The sequence below is a fragment of the Elgaria multicarinata genome, chromosome 1 (assembly GCF_023053635.1).
Source record: "Elgaria multicarinata webbii isolate HBS135686 ecotype San Diego chromosome 1, rElgMul1.1.pri, whole genome shotgun sequence".
Classification (NCBI taxonomy): Eukaryota; Metazoa; Chordata; class Lepidosauria; order Squamata; family Anguidae; genus Elgaria; species Elgaria multicarinata.
The window spans coordinates 130,849,613-130,869,144 of NC_086171.1; the positions used below are offsets into that span (position 1 = coordinate 130,849,613).

Below are 19,532 nucleotides of genomic sequence, written 5' to 3' on the forward strand. Positions count from 1 at the left end.
AGGAGTGCAGGCCCAGCAGGACTTGGCTGGAGTTGGGCGTGTCCACTGACAGCTGCTTACTTCCCCTCCTTTGTACTCCTCCTCCTCAATCCTCTATCAAGGAGCAGCATCGGCAATGAGAGGAGGGAAGCACCTCTCAGAGGATGTGGGCACCTGCGGGCTGCCAAAGGCATGCTGGGAGTTGTAGTACTGGCATGTAAAGTGTCTGATTTTAATTAAAGCATGGGTTAGCAAACCACGTCACTATCTCTCAGTCCTAACTCAGCCCCCACTTTCCTGACCTCTGGCTAACTGTCTTTGTTCTCCTTCTAACTGACTTTCCCCAACTGCCACTCATCCCGCCCACCATTCCATTCCAGCCTCAGCTGTCAGTCATTCCTCCATTCACTCTTCTGTTTCAATGGTATAAACAGGCTTTTACATAAAAGTTATAAACTTTATTCAGTAATTCTTGCATCTGTCTGGGAATGTTGTAGTTTTGTTATAACGGGGGGAAAAACTCAGCATAAAAAATCTCATCAAGTTAAAAGGACTTGGAAATTTACTTATTTTTTAAAAAATCACTTGGCACTTAAAAGCCATTAATGCTGTCACTAAGCAAGCCTGCCGGGAAAAAGAAATCCATAAGCAGGGTGCCACAACTAAGATGTCCTGCTCTCCAGTTGTCTTCCATCATATTATTCAGGGACCTAGGCTTATGCTACAACTCCCAGCATGCCTTGGGTAGGATGGAAGATTTATCAGGCTTTGGCAGCCATCACCTGGAAGTGGCTCACCATCCTGGGCCTAAATGGAGAGCGCCTGGGCTGGCTGCCCTGGGTACTAGGCTCCATTGGGAGCACAAGGGGACGCAGCTCTGGGCCTGTCGCTGATGGCAAGGACTAAGCTAATGTGAGTCAACCGGCCTGCTCCCTCATGGTGAGAGAGAGAGAGAAAAAGAAAGGAATGTATTTAATTCATTTAAAGGTTAACTCCCAGGCCTAGCACCACTGGCCTGCTACTTTAAGATGATTACCCCACAGACATATATCTTGGGCCCAGGCAACGCTGGGTAGTACCTTGAAATTTGGCACAATGATAGGTCTGGCTGTACAATGTACCAGAAAAATCTAAAAACATGAAATTTGGGATTTTAAGTATTTTTTAAGAATTTAATAAAACACACACATCCACTGAGATCCGCTTCCCTACTATTTATTTATTTATTTATTTATTATTTAAGGATTTTTATGCCGCCATTCAGCCAAAAAAGGCTCTCACGGCAGCTTACAAAAGTATTTCTTGACAGTCCCTGCCCACAGGCTTACAATCTAAAAGACATGACACAAAAGGAAAGGGGATTGGGAGGGAGGAGGAGGAGGGGGGAAAGCAAAGCAAATACTATATGGTAATGCTGGGGATATTTTGAAAACGTATTCTTAGGTTTGCATCTTTTTTAGCTGGTAGAAAAGGTGCTGTGTGTCCTGATTGTTTTTGAAGTTTAGATGGCTGCTCCGGCCAAGGCATGATGGGAGGTGTAGGCATTTCAGGTAAAACAAAAAATGTGGTTTATTATGACGCTCTAATTTAAAATACAGTTCTTATTAACACAATTTCCCATTTATTCTAACAAAATAATTTACTAACTCAACCAAACTAAAAAAACCCAACCAACCTAAAGATGGATAAGTTGCAGAGAAATTTATTATTTATCAAATTAATGTTATAAACGTTAGTTTATAAAGGGAACAATATACTTATTAACACAAAGAATTGTCCGTTAAGAGATTGACTTTGTGTGGAATCCAAGTACACATGGAGGTGTGTGCGTGTACACACACATATGAAGGGAGAGGGAGAAATTGGGGATTAGATATATAGTTTATACAGAGGCATGAGAGAGAGTGCTTAATTTTCAGTTACTACTTTGTGGATTAAACATTCCTGGAGATATTCTGTCCTCTTTCATTTTTTCAGATTAATCGAGCCCCAAGCTTTGGTACTGACCAAAAGATAGACTATGATGTGAAAAAAGGTGTTCTGCTGAATGCGTTAAAGCTGCTCAATATAAGGTAAACTTAAGTTTTCCAGTTGTTTCCTTTTGCTATGATTAATAAATACAGTACAAAACAGGGATGTGTTTACATTTTGACTTCCCAAAGTCATGAAAAATTCTCTTTGGAAAAACTGTGATTTATGTTAAATTCCTTTGATGTCAACATTTGAGCCAAATTTAGCATCATTCCCCTCACCAGAGGATGTGCTAGCAGAGAGCAGATTAAAGCCTTCCCCGGGCAGCCCTTATTATGAAGCAACATGAAGCAATTTTATCAGGCAGCAGATTCCAGAAGATTACCATATTCTTGTCTCTAATCTCCATCTCTGAGTTTTATCTGAAATAAATAAATAACAATAAGCAGGGAGGCATACTTTTGACTATCCTCTGTGAAGATGAAAATGGCTAAGACTGGAACGGGGAATGCCCCTTTTGTCATGGTACATTGTTTGGGTTCTTTAAGATCACTGAGTGAGACCCATCGGATTTCCATTCAAATAGATTGTGGCAATAGTGCAAGCAAGGGATTGGCACACCAAGGTAGCTTATCGGTGTATAGTTTTCTTGTGTGAACCATTCCGACAACAGGTTTGCATGGGAATCATCAAGGGTGCAATGTCAGAAGGAAAACATGTTTACGATTGGCATCTATAAGCAATTGCTTCTTTCTCAGTTGTCGGTACAGTTAAGGGCCAAAGCACACATTACTTTAAAGGCAAAGCTAGTGGCTATTTTTTTTTCTTTTCTAGTCTAGAGTATGTGCAGGGGTACCAATCCAGATTGGGTCTGTAGAATCAGGGGTAGGTGGCCTTTCCCACTTTCCCACCTGATGCGGTCCCAATCCAGATCAGCCCCACCCCTACAATGTATACTGCCAAACAGTGATCCATTTGCTGTAATGGATCAAATCCAATCTTGAGTTTCTAGTTCTACTAATATGATTCTGGGAGCTGTCTAGACTTTCTTCTTTATTTTAATTCAGGGATATTTTTGTGCTGTTTGGATTGAGATCTAAGTACTTTGGCTAATATGAGCTTTTTGGCATCTTGCATCATTTGAATCCAAAATCTCCCTCTGATATGCACACTCACTTAGATTAGTTCAGTGCCTTACAATTTGTGAAGGAGTGATTAATAAATGAGAGGAAACTGACTCTTTGAGCAATTGTCTCCCATTTTCAAGTGCTTTTATTTGTAAACGTTTTTCAGCCCCCTCTCATGCAGGGTGTAAGTTGTTTATTTCTTTATTTTTAATAAGTATATGATTATCAGCTAGAACTGGAGAAGAATTATAGTTGGCTTCATCTCCTCCTGAAATGAACTGATTAGTTGCATAATTATTTCTTGTAAGAAAAGACTCCAGATGCAATAAAAATGCTTGGTTTTAAAACCACTAATTATAACAAGGCACAAACATCCCCATCCATGATCCTTTCCAACTCTCCTCCAATTCTTACATTCACTGAAGACTTTATCTGAAGACTGGAAATGTCCCCCTTCTGGTCCAGCCTACTCTTGTTTCCTCTGCTAAGCTGTCCTCCCTTTCTCCAATCCTGGATCCACCCTTCTTCACAATTTCTTGGACAGATCATCCATATTCTATCTGATGAGTTCTGCAATTGTGCAAAATTTCCAAGTGATCTTACATAAATTACCACAGCTACAGCAAGTTAAAATGTGCTGAAAATTGACACATGATACTTTTTACTCATGATGTGGCTCAGCATATATATTTCTTTCAGATTCTTGGGGAAACTACTGATGTGCTTTATTCAGGCTTGTTGAGGTGGTGTGCCTTCCATTGCTTCACTGCTGGCAAAGTTATCATGGGCATGCTCAGTTTCACTCTGAAGCTAGACTGCTGCCAGTATTCTAGTGTTCGGAGTTCCACTGTTCCTGACAGCATTCTGACAGTGGGGAAAGGGTAGCAGGGAACTGTCTATTGAGATGAGCGATGAAATTTTGATGTTAAAGAGAAGAAAAGAAAATGGTTGTGCTGGAATAGTAAGCTATTCTGAATATACGGGAATGTATCTATTCATTTATACACATCAACTCACTTAATGACTTGTTTGTGTTTTTGTTATTTTCAGAACATTGTACTAAATTTCCTTTTCAAAAACCAGGGAAATTCAATGATCAAAATACCTACTGGTTTAAGACCAGAGTTTAAGGCTATCTCATGTTGGTTCAAGCCAGGAAATGGAAGGTTAGGCTGATGCCTTAATAGATGTCGGGAATGATATTGTGCAATGCCACAAATTGTGCTTGCTTACAAGCAACAATCAGGCATGGGTAAACTTACAGGAGAATTCTTCTAGCAATACAGTAAGGGTCAGATGATTCATAAAGCAATACAGGACTAGGACTATGTGGGACATCTTTGCTGGTTCCAGGCACTCCATCCTCCCCATCTGGATTAGGGCCTGAATGACACAGGAAAAGTGGGGGTGCATGGAGGGTAAGTAGTAAACAGGTACATTTGTGACATTGCACAACATCACTTCTGATTATGGGGCACATCTGTTAAGGCATTAGCCTAATTTTTCAATTTCCTAGCTTTGTGGAGATGGAGCCAACGTGAGATAGCCTTAAGACTGGTCTTAAAGGGGCAGGGTTTTTTTTTTTTTTGATAATTGAATATATCTATAAAATTAAGATGGCTGGCCTTACTACTAAGAGTAGCAGTCTGGGGAGTACCTTCGCTGCAGCAGCAGATGAGGAAAAAATCTGTTTCTACCCACAGGGGACATGTACTCTTTTGCAGCTCAAGGCAGCTGAGGACAAAGGAAGAGAAAGGACATGTAATGCTCTAGAGAGACAAGGAAGAGGCAGGGGAGACATGTGTCTCAACAGCAAGCAGGAGGGATACCACAAGGAATAAGGTGGACGGAGAGCTAGTTGGTCTTCCAATAGAATCTGACAGCCAGAGCTCCCACCTTTAGGTTTATACAGTATGGCCTTAAAAATCTTGTTCCTCCATCCCTGCTTTAGTTATCCAAATAACAGTCTCCTTATCCATTTGATAGTAGGTTTGCCAACTTGTTTTGCTTTTAAAACATTTTAATTTTAATTGTTTCAACATACACAACGACAAAACCATCAGAACAGAGCAATTGGTACAGTGTTGTAGAAAAAAGAACCAACAGATTACAGAACCATCGCAGTTTACCCTGGTTGATCTTTCCACAAGCTGCCAGGAAAGGATGGAGGAATTGGGTCTCGTTTATTTTGTGCTGAATATTAAATGAAAGGAAACCAGACAGTATAAAACTTAGCTGTCTGTGCTGTACATTAGGCCTGAATTTGCTTTGCCATCATTTCCATTTAAGCTTCAACATCCAGCTGCATGGTTCTTGTTCTGCTTTCCATTTCACCTCCCGTTCAATGCACGCACCTACCATTGTAAAAAACTAGCAATTCCGTATGCTGGAGGCTTGTGTTCCTTTCTTCATAAACTCTGAGAAACCAGCTCCTGTCCTGCGCCTTTAACGGGAAATTGATATGCGGGTATTAGTAGGGCCGACATGAAGTCAGCATAGTGCACCTGCACCACTATCTCTTTGGCTTCCAGGCCACGGTTTGGCTCCCTCTGGTGGGGTTCCTCCACACCCTGCCACTGTGGCTGTGGTGGCAGCTGCAACTCCTCCCCACCGTCCATCTGCCCCAGGCGGTGTTCATGGTTTGAAGGGGGTTGAAGTGGCAGCGGTCTCCTTTCCGCCACTGCTGCTCACTTGCTGGTTCATCCCCTGGAGCAGGCAAGTGGACACAGAGGGTGACTAGGAGCGGTGGCCATTGCTTGCTCACCTGCCCTTCCCCAAGGGGATGGCTGGGTCCTAGCTGGCCATGCTGCTTTCTAGGTAGCGGTTTGCCTTTTCTCACTGTCAGACAAGCAGTGGAAAGCGCTGTGCTCCAGGAAAGGAGGCGTGAGCTGCTGCTCTTGCTGCTGCTCACTCACCTGCTGATGGGAGTTGGAGGAAAAGGGGTGTTATGAGGAGGGAGGCCCCTGCCCTGGAGGGACATTTTGCTCAGAGCCCTCCCAATCCTGGTCATGAGCAGGTGACATTGGTTATTGCCACGCCTCGAAAAGTTTTCCCAGTTGACTCCTGCATACTAAGTTGCTGTTAAAACACACAGGAGCCCAGGCCAAGCCTGTTTGATGGAAACCTTCTTTGTCCGGCTTTCTTATCCTCCTGTCTGCCTGTAATTTCGCTTTCAGGCCAAGCGATAAAAGAAAAAATTTAGCCAAGCAAAAAGCAGAAGCTCAGAAGAGACTTTATGGCCAAAGCTCAATGAAAAGGCTCTCGCCGGTGTCTTCTGACTGGGAGAAACAACGTCGCTCCTTGGAAAGGAGGAGAGAGGAACTGGTATTTTTTTTTTAAAAAAAGAAATAAACATCTGAATAAATTGAGAAGCCACATTTTCTGTCCTTTTTCTCCAGGGAATGTTTTCAATCACTTCTTAAATATTCTTGATTTCTAGAAAGAGAGACTTGCACAAGTCCGCAGGCAGATCTCCAAAGACGAACATGAAAACAGGCACATGGGAAATTACAGGTAATTGTGTAATCCTGGCTTTCAATTCAAAATAAATCTTGGATTCAGTTGCTTTGTAATGGAAACCGATGAGCTAAAATCACATTTTTGCCAAGATGCCTTCCTGTGAATGGCAGAAGGTGGCGCTGAGAACCATCAGTATAGCTTCGACATATTACCAATTTCTTGGGTTAAGGACCCTATCAGCAGTCGCAAGATCTACTTCTGGTGTGACTGTAAAATCAGGAGTCCTCCTCAGAAATGGGCACTTCTTTTCCTTCTCCAAAGTGAATTTCCCCTCTCAGGTTTTAATTCATGGTTAAGATGGGAGGTTAGCATTAACCACGGTTCGTGTCATTGCACATCCTATTCTAAACCATTGGCAAAGCTGAGAAGTTGCTACCCACTAGCAATGCCCCCTCCTCCTGTTCATTCTCTTCTTGCCCCCACTTCTTTGTCAAATCTAGGCTGGGGCCAGTGGAACTCCCAGCAACTCATGGTTTATTTACCCAGCTTTAGGGGATTGCCATCCTAGCTTCCAGTCCCTTGGCAGTCAGGTTCAAGCTGTCACCTCTCTTTGAGCTCCATCAGATGAGTGTTTATTGCACGCTCGTTGCTGGGTGCTCGCGGATTTTTGTGGGTCCGTCTCACGACATCGTCTGCCTCCTGTGCCCCTTCTGGACTTCCTCATATGACAAAAAACCCCTCAGAAAGTCCAATATATTTTAAAACATGGAAGTTGCTGTTATCTCCTGCTGTGTGCAGGAGAAGCCTCACAATTAGAATGGCGGACTGATTGGGCCTTGTGGACATAGCTTACTTCCTCTTTCAAAAGAGGAAGTAACGAGCAATGAAAACAGGAGCAGAGAAGCGTGATTTCCCCCGTCTGATGGAGCTTTTTTATCTCCCATTAACTTAGAGCTGACACCATAACTCAAAATGATCTAAGCAAACTCCCCTAGCCTTGTGCTTTCAGACATCAACCCCAGTCAGCCTCAGCCAGAATGGCCAATGGTCAGACATGCTGGGAGTTGTAGTCCAAAACATCTGGAGGGCACCAGGGTGAGGAAGACTGGTTTAGGCAGTGTAGAGGGAAACTTAACATGTAAGTAAAGATCTAGCCTAGCCCTGGAATCTCCTTTCGTCACCAGCTGAAGATCTTTTTATTCTCTCAGTATTTTAACACTTAATTTTAACTTAAATTTAAATTTTACTGTTTTAACTCTGTATTTTAATTTTATATCAATTTTGCTGTGTGGTTTTTATCCTGGTTGTGCTTTTTATACTGTATTTTGTATTTGTGCTTTTAACCTCTTGGTTGTTTTATTATGGTTTTAATTTTTGTGAACCGCCCAGAGAGCTTCGGCTATTGGGCGGTATAAAAATGTAATAAATAAATAAATAAATAAATAAGTAATAAGCCTTACACTACCGTAATCTTATATAAGATTGCTTTTCCTCACTGCCGCGAATTGGCGGAGGATCTCTGAGGGAGGCAGTGGAATAGACTTTTCACCATCTCCTCCCGCAGTGACCCCAGCAATTTTGTAAACATCAGTGGGAAAGATAGATCCCAGCCCCACAGTTTGAAACTTGCCGCTCTGGCCACTCTATCTGTATAGGCTGGTCTGATCTGGGGCAATTGGACAATAGTGTTGGTAACATGCAAAGCATGAAGAAGTAGGCACTCACCCCAGCCTGATGGAAAGCAGGAAATGGCACATGACTGACAGGTTGGGTTTTCCCCCCAAAGAAAGTGTAGGCAACTAATGGGACTCCCCATTCCCTTTTGTAGCATCGCTTGCTTCTTAACCTCAGTTTATGCTTCTGAATTATGAATGCAATCTTTTATTAATATTTCATGTCTCGTGCATACCTGCAGTTGACATTTCAGTGAGTATTCAGAGACTTAGCCCTCCATATTTCCACAGAAGGGCAAGCACTATTCTGCTTTTATGGTTGGTAACTGCTACCCCCCACCCCACCCCTCCCTGGTGAAATCACACATACAGTCACTTAACTAGAATTAGAGCTTTCACAGTGTATTAGAGCTTTCACAATTTGCCCCTGGGATAATCTCATATACACACCCCTTTGAATTAAATTGAAGCTATGCTCCTCTGTTCTCATGTGACTCATGTTCATTTTACTATAGTGCGTATAGGAGATGACTTCAGTGGGTTCTGGAGCCTGTCTTTATTTCATAGCTCTCCTTCTTTTATTAAAAATGTAGACGTATTTACCCTCCTGACGACAAGCTGCTACTTGAAAAATATGAAGGTTTGTTAGCCGCTGCCTTTCAGACCTTCCTTGCTGGGAGAGCAGCTTCACTGCAACGGGAGTTGAACAACCCTCTGAAAAAGATGAAGGTACCCATGAGTATATTCGTTGATGCCCAATGTTCACCCACCTACCCAGTCTGTGCCAAGATGCAGAGGCCATTCTTTTCTTAATAAAAGTACTGTGGAATTTTTCAGTAGAATTCCTCGACTACCTCCCCCAGTCCAACTTGCCCCAGGCTATGATGCTAACTCCTCCATTTTATGGTAGACTTTCAAAGACTAATGTGTGAGAATAGATATGTCTGATAGTTTAATGTTCTTTCAGCCTTCCTTCCTCTGACAAAACACTTACTTGCTGCTGAAATTGAGCATTCTATTGGCTAAGGGTTGTCTCCAGTGTGCCTTCTCTGATTGCATCTCTACTGAGTTCGCAAATAGTTCCTAGAAGAGAAAGAGATGTTACATGGCTTTGAAGGCTTCAGAGAGAAGTTCTGGTCGATGGAAGAAACATCAGCCAGCCAGCCTGTTAAGGAACAGCTAATTGAAGCATATTATGTTTGTTCTATATACATGTTTTAGATGGCGCTCCTATCAAACATTGTTCTGAAATCCCTGTATAGTAATCCTGGCTTTGGCATATGTCTGCTAGGGTTATGCTGCCTAAAAGTTTAGCTCTAGCATATGCATGGGTAGATTTTGAGCCATTATTAGAAGATGACAAAATCAGAACTGCGTTAGCTCGGCCAAACTTACTAGGCTTCTGCAGGCCTACGCTGACCTTGCTCTTTGGAATCCTGCCACTATTTGATGCAAAGTATAATGCTTTGTTCATAATACAACTGTTTTTGCATGTGTCCTGGCATTCATATTTATCCCAGGGTTTATTTTTTTTCAGGAGGAAGACATATTGGATCTTCTGGAACAATGCGAGCTGGATGATGAGAAACTAATGGGGAAATCTGTCAGACCACGTGGACCGAAGGTATTTCACTCGCTGATGTGACACATCTTTGCATTTAAACATGTTAAGGTTTGGGACAGGTACAATTTGGGAATGAAGTAGGGCAAGTGTATAGAGCTGCAAAGAACATAGTATGTGGCTTATGCTTGGACTGAGAGGAGGATGTACTGTCCTTGAAGGAAAATTTCACCAAAGCACTAATATTTTTTGTTTTCTTTTGCTAAAAGAATAGATCACAAGCAAAGTGTTCTTTCCTTCAGCATTTGTTTTTCACTGAATTGTCCATGTATGGCCTCTAGAGGGCGCATTGTACTTTCTTACTAAGAATCTTTTATGCTGCTTGCTAATATTTCTTTAATCCTTGTATAATCCATTAATATTTAAACCATGGCTACTTTCAACCAACTCAGCATGTCAATTTCACATATAAATTCCTATATGTAGAGAACTTAGTCTTGTGATTAAATAGTCTCCAGTCTTCAGTCAGAACTAGCTGGACATGCACCCTGAAGTCCATACTGTTTATCATAAAGCAACAGTTTTGATTCAGGACTCAACTATACCTTCTTAAAATGGATCTTCTGTACCATGTAAGAGGTAAACTACCTGCCTGTTATACCAGTGAAAGCAAGTTTAGATATCTTAGGAGTTAGCAGCAACATTCTTACTTTATTTATTATTTTAACGTCTCTGTGTTCTGGTTAATCTAATTCTTTGGTTAAAGTAATTGGGTGTGTTGTCCTTGGGGATGGACAGTTCAGTCGATTTCTGAGCCGTGTCACTTTCTCAGGTGTTTGCTCAAACATCCATTCTACCCTGTTCCCACAATCACTTGCATTTTTTTAAAAAAATGTACAAAAACCCATATTTAAATATGTATTTCTAAATGCGTTTATCTCAAAATGCATTTAGAAATGCATCTTTAATCCCCAAATACTACTTTTTATACACACATTGCTACTTTTTTGAGCGGAGAACTGTGTCACAATATTTGGAGAATAGCAAAATTTGATAGGTAGCCATGTCCTGCGCATTAGTCTGGTAGCTGCAGACCATGGAAGTCTGTATTGGAATGTGGAGATTTCAGATCCCTCAAGCATCCCTAGTTTCAGTCTGAGCAGATTTTGATCTGTTGTGTCTTTATTTATTGCCATATTTATTGCCTTGGTCTTCTCAGCTAGGTTTCTGGACAGGCTACTGAGTTGGGCAGGCAGTGGTGACTTGGTACCCTAGTCAGATCTCCTCCTCTTGCTCAAGATGCTTAAGGGTCTAACTTGCTCTACGAACTTAGTAGGTGGCGGCAGCTTACTGGTCCATTGGGTTGTTTTAAGGTAGGCTTAGTTGCTGTGGTAAACTGGGGGCATTTGGACATCCTTTAATTTGGCTTCCCTTGTGGCCCTCTGGGGTGCCACATTAACAAGAGGGCTCAGGGCTCTTTGGAGCAACTTCTTCTTCTTCTTCTTCTTCTTCTTCTTCTTCTTCTTCTTATTATTATTATTATTATTATTATTATTATTATATTTATTTGTATCCCGCCTTTTGCCCAATACTGGGCCTCAAGGCAGCCTTACAAAATTTAAAACATACATTTTAAACCTAGGAAAAGAAATGTACAAAAATAAAAATAAAAACAAAACACGATATTAAAACATTAAACGTTTAAAACACATGACAATTTTACAAGACCTTAACATAGATGGAGGACGAGATTATTCTCCAAAGCCCTGTCGGAACGAACGACTTTTTGCCTGCTTCCGAAAGCCCATCAAGGAGGGAGCCAGCCTAGCTTCCCCGGGAAGAGAGTTACAAAGCACTGGAGCAGCACCGAGAAGGCCCTCTCCCATGTTCCCACCAAGCATGCCTGTGAAGATGGTGGGACTGAAAGAAGGGCTTCTCCAGAAGATCTCAAAGCACGGGCAGGCTCATAAGGGAGAATACGGTCTTTCAAATAACCTGGACCCGAGCCATATAGGGCTTTATAGGTCATAACCAGCACTTTGAATTGTGCCTGGAAACAGACTGGAAGCCAGTGGAGCTGTTTTAACAGGGGAGTTGTATGCTCCCTGTAATCAGCCCCGGGCATGTCACGTAGGGCATGACAAGGTCCTCAACTGTGCAAACTATGCTGCAATAAGAAGATAAACTGGCCACTTTCTGTCTGATGACTTACTTCTCTCTTAGGAATCATGGGAAAACAGGCAAATAAAAACATAACCGCTCAGCTGGTAAAAAGATTAACAGTCATGGCTTGGGAGGGCAGCGAGGGCAGCCTTCATGCAACAAATGATAGGTTCCAAGAGAATTGTTCGTGCCGATGTTCTGTTCTGTGTCTGCTTTATGGGGGCAGGAAGAACAATGATCTGACCTTGCTTATTGTTCCTGGGGCTGTTTTTTCTCTTTCTGTCTTTTGCTTTCCCTTTCCTTGTATTTTGGAAGATAAATGACCCTGACTGGATATAATGTCCCATATGCGTATGGGATTACAATGAGACTTGCCAGGCCAAGTCCTGTTTCCATAGCTTAGGGTTTTATCCTCCAACAGTGGGTTGTTTTTTTAAACAAAATTCTTTTCAAACCTGTAAATAGCTTGTGCTGGAACGTTATGTTAACAAGCAAGAGGGTGGATTAAACCACTAAAGATGTGTGGCAATTTCTATAAACGTGAAAAACCCTTTCCAAGATAGTTGTGGAGGACTTTTCTCTCACCATATTTGCCAATATTTAAAAAGAGAGAAAGAGAGAATTTGGTCCTGGCTCCTGGCATGGAGTTGCTTCTCTGTGAGCCACTTCTCCATTGCGCTGTGTCGGGGAAGGCCCATAGTTCAGTGTCAGAGTACCTTTGCACCCCAAATGTGCCATGTTCAACCTGTGGCCTCTCCCATTAAACCATCAGGTAAGTGGGTGATCAGAGACCGCGGAGAGCTGCTACCAGTAAGAGTCCTCAATGTGATGGTTTCACCTGGTTTTCATATCCTATATGATTGGTCCCTACGTTTTGATGGTACCATACAATTCTTCTATCACAGCTACTGATTCTAGTCAGCTATGCAATCCCAGTTGCCCACATGATCTAATTACCAATGCAGTATGAGAGTCTGCCATGAGGAAATGCTTGGTAGTAGCAATTACGTTGGTCATGAAGGTTCTTCTGATAGGAGGTCTATAAAGAGCTTAGGCCTGGCATTTTGGAAAGCTGGTTGGACTATGTCCTAGACTGTTATATACTCTTTAGTTAAAATGATAGGTTTTCTGGTATTATCCCAAACTCAGCTGTTGGTTGTTAGATGCATTTAACATACGGTTAGCTCTCATGCAATTGTATGAAAACACAACACTTGGCAGCAAAAGGAAGTTTCCTGCTATCCAGCCTAAAACCACTAAATAAAGTCAAGCAAATGTTTAAGATTTACTTTACTAGGATTCAAACTCAGACCTTACTTAAGACAGGTATGTTTTAAAATTACGAGGTGGGGCATGATCCAGCCAAGGTTTGGTACTTAAAAGTGCCTCTATTTTCGGTGGGGGGAGACTTCAAGCACTTTTATAACAGTTGCAAGAGGGATTTGTTATGCAAACTACACCTGATGAAATTTCCTCTCCTGCACAGCTTTTGAAGATGCGGGCGCCCGGACTTCTTTTGCATCTGGCCAGGTGGCAGTAAAATCATTGGGACTTAAAAGTGCTTAACATTGGTTTGATTGTGATCCTCTTAGATAATGTAGGATTTTAGTTTTTGTTCGTTTTTTTTAAAAAAAATAGCTTGTAATTGTTACAAAACTCTAAAGATCAAATGAATGCATAACAATATTTAAATGTGAAATCTACAGATTCAGTTGCCACACAGATTATTTACCCTTCCACCCTAAAATTTCATGCAGTGATGCATGAACTCTGAATCACACAAACAGGATGAAATAGATTTGGGTGAAAGGTGAAAAGAGATTTTAATGCATGTTTCTCTTTCTCTCTCTCTCTCTCTTTTCCCCCTGCCCAGCCCCTGTATTCCATGCCAGAAAGTTCACAGTTCTTGAAGAAAAACAAGAACTTCAGCAGCGGCAGTAGCTGTGAAAGCAGTAGTGACGTTTCTGAATGGGAGGAGGAAGCTGAGAAAGAAGACATTGTAAAGAAAGAGAAAAATGTTTCATTTGATATTGAAGATAGGAAATTAATAGAACGATCCAGTAAGTTAAATAATGCAAACAAATGCATTTTTACGTTCAGAATACTGGCCCTGTTCACACATAACTTGGGGAAGGGTGATTAGGCTAACCATGGTGCATGATCATTAGCATTAACCACGCCACATGCTCCCACCACACTACTGCCAAACCACATCCCGATGCTTGGTTAGTCTAACCACTTCCTAACCATCTACCACCTAAGTTCACAATGGTTGTCCAGCTGCCTCTTGAATGCCTCTAGTGTGGGAGAGCCCACAACCTCCCTAAGTAACTGGTTCCATTGTCATACTGCTCTAACAGTCAGGAAGTTTTTCCTGATGTCCAGCCGGAATCTGGCTTCCTTTAACTTGAGCCCGTTATTCTGTGTCCTGCACTCTGGGAGGATCGAGAAGCGATCCTGGCCCTCCTTTGTGTGACAACCTTTTAAGTATTTGAAGAGTGCTATCATGTCTCCCCTCAATCTTCTCTTCTCCAGGCTAAACATGCCCAGTTCTTTCAGTCTCTCTTCATAGGGCTTTGTTTCCAGACCCCTGATCATTCTGACTCAACCAACCATCACTTGCTGGCTATCAGGAAAAACTTCCTAGTACGACAATGTAATCAGTTACCTAGGGAGGTTGTGGGCTCTCCCACACTAGAGGCATTCAAGAGGCAGCTGGACAACCATCTGTCAGGGATGCTTTAGGGTGGATTCCTGCATTGAGCAGGGGGTTGAACTCGATGGCCTTGTAGGCCCCTTCCAACTCTGCTATTCTATGATTCTATGATTCTTTAAGATGTACCCCATGTTAATTGACAAGCCTTTAATACAAAGGTGGGCCCATGCATTACAATATCCCTGAAAAGGGGCCCATGAGTGGGCCCCAAAGAGTGGGCCCATGCATTACAATATCCCTGAAAAGGGGGAGCTGCTATGTGTGTGTGCATGCTCTATGTGGGGCCCTCTCAATGCAGGTAGGTGCTGGCTCATTCACAATGTCTCCACTTGCAGTGTTTTACTTTCCCCCTACCTGCCACCCCCATAGGACTGAAAACATAAAGGTTCATAAGACACACATAGGGCGAGAATAAACGTTTTAATGCCTCCTGAAGACATTGGTTCCTTGATTCCCCCCTTCTCCCCCAGGAGTTTTGCTCCTTTCCAAGGCCCAGGCATGGGTGCTGAAAGAAGCTTGACAGGTAAGGGAGATCATTGTTGGGAAGGGAGCAGTTCCTCTTTTGCCTGGCTCTTCCACTGCAGTGGAACCATCTTGACTGTCACTGAAAGCATATGAGTTGGGGAGACAAAGGTTCGTATCCACTGTTGGCCCTCCTTAGAGTAGACCCATTGAAATGAACAGAACTTAAGTTAGACTACCTTTGGATGCAGCCAAAACAAACACATTCATGTAAAGATAAGCAGGATCCCAGACATGTCCTGAACAGATATACTGTAGGTTGGCATGCATGCAAGTTTGGCAATCCTTATCTGAGTGGGGATTTGAGAAAGGAGAGAACTTTAGCCTCTTGTTGACTATGCTGTATGCATTCCTTCACAGGTAGAATGCACTGGAAGCGGCCTCTTAAAAAAGTTCCATCTTTTGCATGTACTACACCATTGGCAGGTCCTATCAGGCGTTCCGTCAGCTGCCCTCGGTCCATTTCAGGCTTCAATATGCACATGCAAGGTGGTGAAAACCGCCCTTTCTCAGCCAAGCCGGTACATCTCTCTCGTCCGTCTTCTGTGAGTAGGTCACACTCTTTAAACAGAGGTTCACCTACAGTCAAAATGTCTCACACTGCCAACCTGGGTACTGTACATTCTTCTGTGGTAAGTTAGTCGTTTTTACAAAATTGATGTCAATTTTGTAAAAAAAAGAAAAGAAAAATAACTTTTGAAAAATGTTCTGATGGGGTGGAGGTGGAAAGCAAACTGAAGTTCAGTATTCGGGATCCATCACATGATTTCCATATTATCCAAGCATTAAATTTTCTGGTTTTGTAACTAGTAATTCACGGGTAACCAGGTTTACTGAGATTAAAATTTATATGTGACATTAAAGACTATTCAGGTGTCATATTCTAGAAAACCACATTCAAAATGAGATGTCCAGTCCATTTTGGAAAATTACAAGGTGCAATGCAATCTTCCCCAGACTTTCCCAACACATCCCCAGACAAAACTCCCATAATCCCCAATGCCATGCTGGCTAGGAATTATGGGTATTGTAGTTCACACATCTGGTGGGAACCAAATTGGGGAAGGTTGGTGTAATGGGCAGATAGGGTTAATTTGAATATCCGAGATTTGGATAATGGGTGTGGGATCGTATTGTACCTGAATGGTTTGGGGAGGCGGGGTGGGTGGGTGGGCTTCTCCAAGTTATTCTCCAGTGATGCAGGCTATGATTTATTTTAGAAATGTGTTCAATTAGTTCTGCATCAACGCAGTCTTGTTTCTTACACCGGTGACCTCTGCTAAACATCTTTCTCCATTTCTATGGTATACATTCAGAGTAAGAAATGTTTGATGCTAAGACAGCACCAATTCATACTGCAGAGGCATTGGATCTGCAGTCACAGTAGCTGGCTTCCTGCCACATGCTCTGTATCGTCCTATCCATTTGCCTGCAACATGTGAGTGGGTTTGCAAGCCCCCGTCTCCAACAACCCTAAATGCCTGGCTGCTCTTAGAGATCGTCATGGGTTTAGCACAAAGATCTGAAAGGGGGTTGGTTGCAAGTGCGTTGCGCTGGATGTGCTTACAACCCTCCTCGTGGTCAGGGACCCTGATAAGTCAGGGATCCTGAATGCGGGGAACTTTGTAAACATGTTTAGATGTTCGTTTAAATCCACAAAGTTCTCCAACAGCAGCCAGACAGTGTGTCCCTTCCTTGGTTTAGACCTCACGTGTTGCATAGGAACCCTCTGGGCACAGCAAAACATGTGGCTCCTTCTTGAGCAAATGTTGCTGGCCTTCAGGGAGAATGACATTTGCATTGGGAAGGAATTATATTGCTGTCCTGACCCACTGGAGTGGCCCAGGAAGAGCTCTAGGGAAGTGGGTAACTGTATCGCTGCTGCTGCCGAGTATGTATATGGCCTGCCCCTTGACATTGTTGTTATTTGTAATCTTTGGAGCGATTGTAGGGGCTCACAGGCCACATGTCATTGCCAGGGGTCGACATTTTGGCTGGCCTTTCCTGCCAACCCAACTTTGTTTCTCATCAGAAACCCCTCTGTCCAGGGGCTTGACCTTGTCCTGCACCTGTTAAATTCAGCCCAAGGCCAAGGGGAAACTGCCTGCTCCACCCTCCAGCTCCAAAACCCATGTGTCCCTCCTTCCCTCCCCCTGCAGCTCAGAGCCAGCTTTCTCTGCACCAAATAGATGCTCTGAGTACATCAGGTAGAGAGGGAAACCCTTGCGCCTCTGCCTCCCAGTTTGGAGTTGGAAACAGGAGGCAGAGGCTCCTTATGGCCCTTTCCTTGCATCCAACAACTGCAGAGCCAAAACCAATCCCAGGCTTTCACCAAAGTTGCCCCCCCTCCCCCGGATGGGGCGTGGATAGTTTCCTCTCTTCTGTAGCTCTAGGGTACGGAGGCAACCTCAGGTTCATCTCGCTCACCAGAGCCTGGCTCCTTCATTCACCGCCATCTTCCAGCCTGCTGAGATTTTCATGTACACACACACACACACGTACGTCCTGGCAGTTCTAGTTGGATCTACAAGAACGGGTTTTAATAAAGTTTATTATCTGTATGGAGCCAGGCAGTTACTGTTGTACTACACTGAAAATATGGTGCCTTGTTAAATGGGTTTTTAGTGACTATTTTTTAAAAACGGGAATGCTTCACCCTCTGGGAGAGAGATTGTGTTTCAAGCCTTGTTATTTCCCCAGTGGAACAGATGCCAGATTTCTTCAAATGATATAAATAAAATTATTTGCTGAGTAGGAGAGATAGAAACTAGAACCAATTTGAAATGCCCAACTCCACTTCTGCAGAAGATTCCAGGTGATTCCCACCCCCTGCTTGGTGTGGTGTGGTGTGGAGAACATCTTTCCAAATTGGAGGGGTTTTGGAGGGCTTGTCTTACTTTTGCAAGATGACGGAGGATTCTTTGTTGTCTCTCCTCCCCCACACTGCTGCCGCCAATGTAATGCTAAAAACAACAACTCAGCACTTGTGGCAGCAATGAAGGCTGCTCAGGGCTCCTCTCGTCACGTTTCCCAGGTGAAACATTTTCTGTGTCTGTGATGCCACATAGCTCCATTCTCATCTGAGACACACACAGGGGAGGAGCTCTGCAGTTCCCTCATCGTTGCTAAGAGGTGTGTCAAGGTGGGTTTTTTTAATGTTAAAAACAAACAAACGAAAAAACCCTCAGCCACTTCTAAAAATAAGGTAAGCTGATCCCTCCCCCAAATTTAGCTTTTTGGGGAAATTCTCCCACCCCTACCTTTGGGGGGGGGCATTTCATCCCAATTCATTCCCCCCAAGGGGAGCTTATGGAGATTGTTTAATGCATAGTAATACATTATGATTGTACATTTAAAAATAATGTACTGCATCTAACCGCCAGCATGAACTAAAAAATACACATTTTTAAAAAAATGCTGAAAGAGCAATTATTTGGAAAATATCAAATGTGTGTTGTTGAGTTGGGCACAGTGCTACGCATGTTTAGACAATATTTATTTATTTATTTATTTATCACATTTTTATACCGCCCAATAGCCAAAGCTCTCTGGGCGGTTCACAAAGATTAAAACCATAATAAAACAACCAACAGTCTAAAAACACAAATACAAAATACAGTATAAAAAGCCCAACCAAGATAGAACCACGCAGCAGAAATTGATATAAGATTAAAATACAGAATAATTTAAATTTAAAATACAGTAAAATTTAATTTTAAGTTAAAATTAAGTGTTAAAATACTGAGAGAATAAAAAGGTCTTCAGCTGGCGACGAAAGGAGTACAATATAGGTGCCAGGTGGACCTCCCTGGGGAGCTTATTCCACAGCCGGGGTGCCATAGCAGAGAAGGCCCTGTTCCTGGTAGCCCCCTGCCTCACTTCCTTTGGCAGGGGCTAACTGCCAGCATTCCCAAGCCAGTCACGTGACTGCCTTGTTACAGCAACTTCACTGTCTCCTGGTCTGTTTTTGGCCAGAATTTGAACAGCTGCTTATGACCTATAAATCCTTATAAGGCTTGGGACCAGGCTACCTGAAAGACCACCTTCTCCCATATGAGCCTGGCCACTTCCTAAGATCTTCTGGAGATGCCTTTCTTTTGAGGTTGCCACCTTTGGAGGTACATTTGGTGGCAACCCAAGAGAGAGCCTTTTTGTGGCTGCTCCCAAAATGTGGAATTCCATCCCAAAGGAGGCTAAGATCTCTTCCTATCTGCTCCTTCTTCCGCCATGTATTTTTTTCTTGCTTAAATGAATTTCAGTTGTGTAAGCCGCCTTGAGCATCATTTTTTGGTAGAAAGATGGAGCACAAATCAAATTTAATCAAATCAGTCAATAAATGCTGGGACTTGTAGGACTTTTTT

At 42.8% G+C, this 19,532-nt stretch overlaps 1 protein-coding gene across 1 annotated transcript in view; it reads left to right on the forward strand.

Moving 5' to 3' along the window:
• Nucleotides 1-19,532, forward strand: part of TTLL7 (tubulin tyrosine ligase like 7) — a 59,201-nt gene that overhangs the window by 18,904 nt on the left and 20,765 nt on the right. Inside the window, exons 9-15 of the mRNA XM_063136931.1 lie at nucleotides 1,957-2,051; nucleotides 6,254-6,401; nucleotides 6,517-6,590; nucleotides 8,803-8,938; nucleotides 9,747-9,833; nucleotides 13,807-13,993; nucleotides 15,532-15,803. Of these exons, the coding sequence (XP_062993001.1) occupies nucleotides 1,957-2,051; nucleotides 6,254-6,401; nucleotides 6,517-6,590; nucleotides 8,803-8,938; nucleotides 9,747-9,833; nucleotides 13,807-13,993; nucleotides 15,532-15,803 (999 nt within the window). The remainder of the gene's footprint in view (nucleotides 1-1,956; nucleotides 2,052-6,253; nucleotides 6,402-6,516; nucleotides 6,591-8,802; nucleotides 8,939-9,746; nucleotides 9,834-13,806; nucleotides 13,994-15,531; nucleotides 15,804-19,532) is intronic.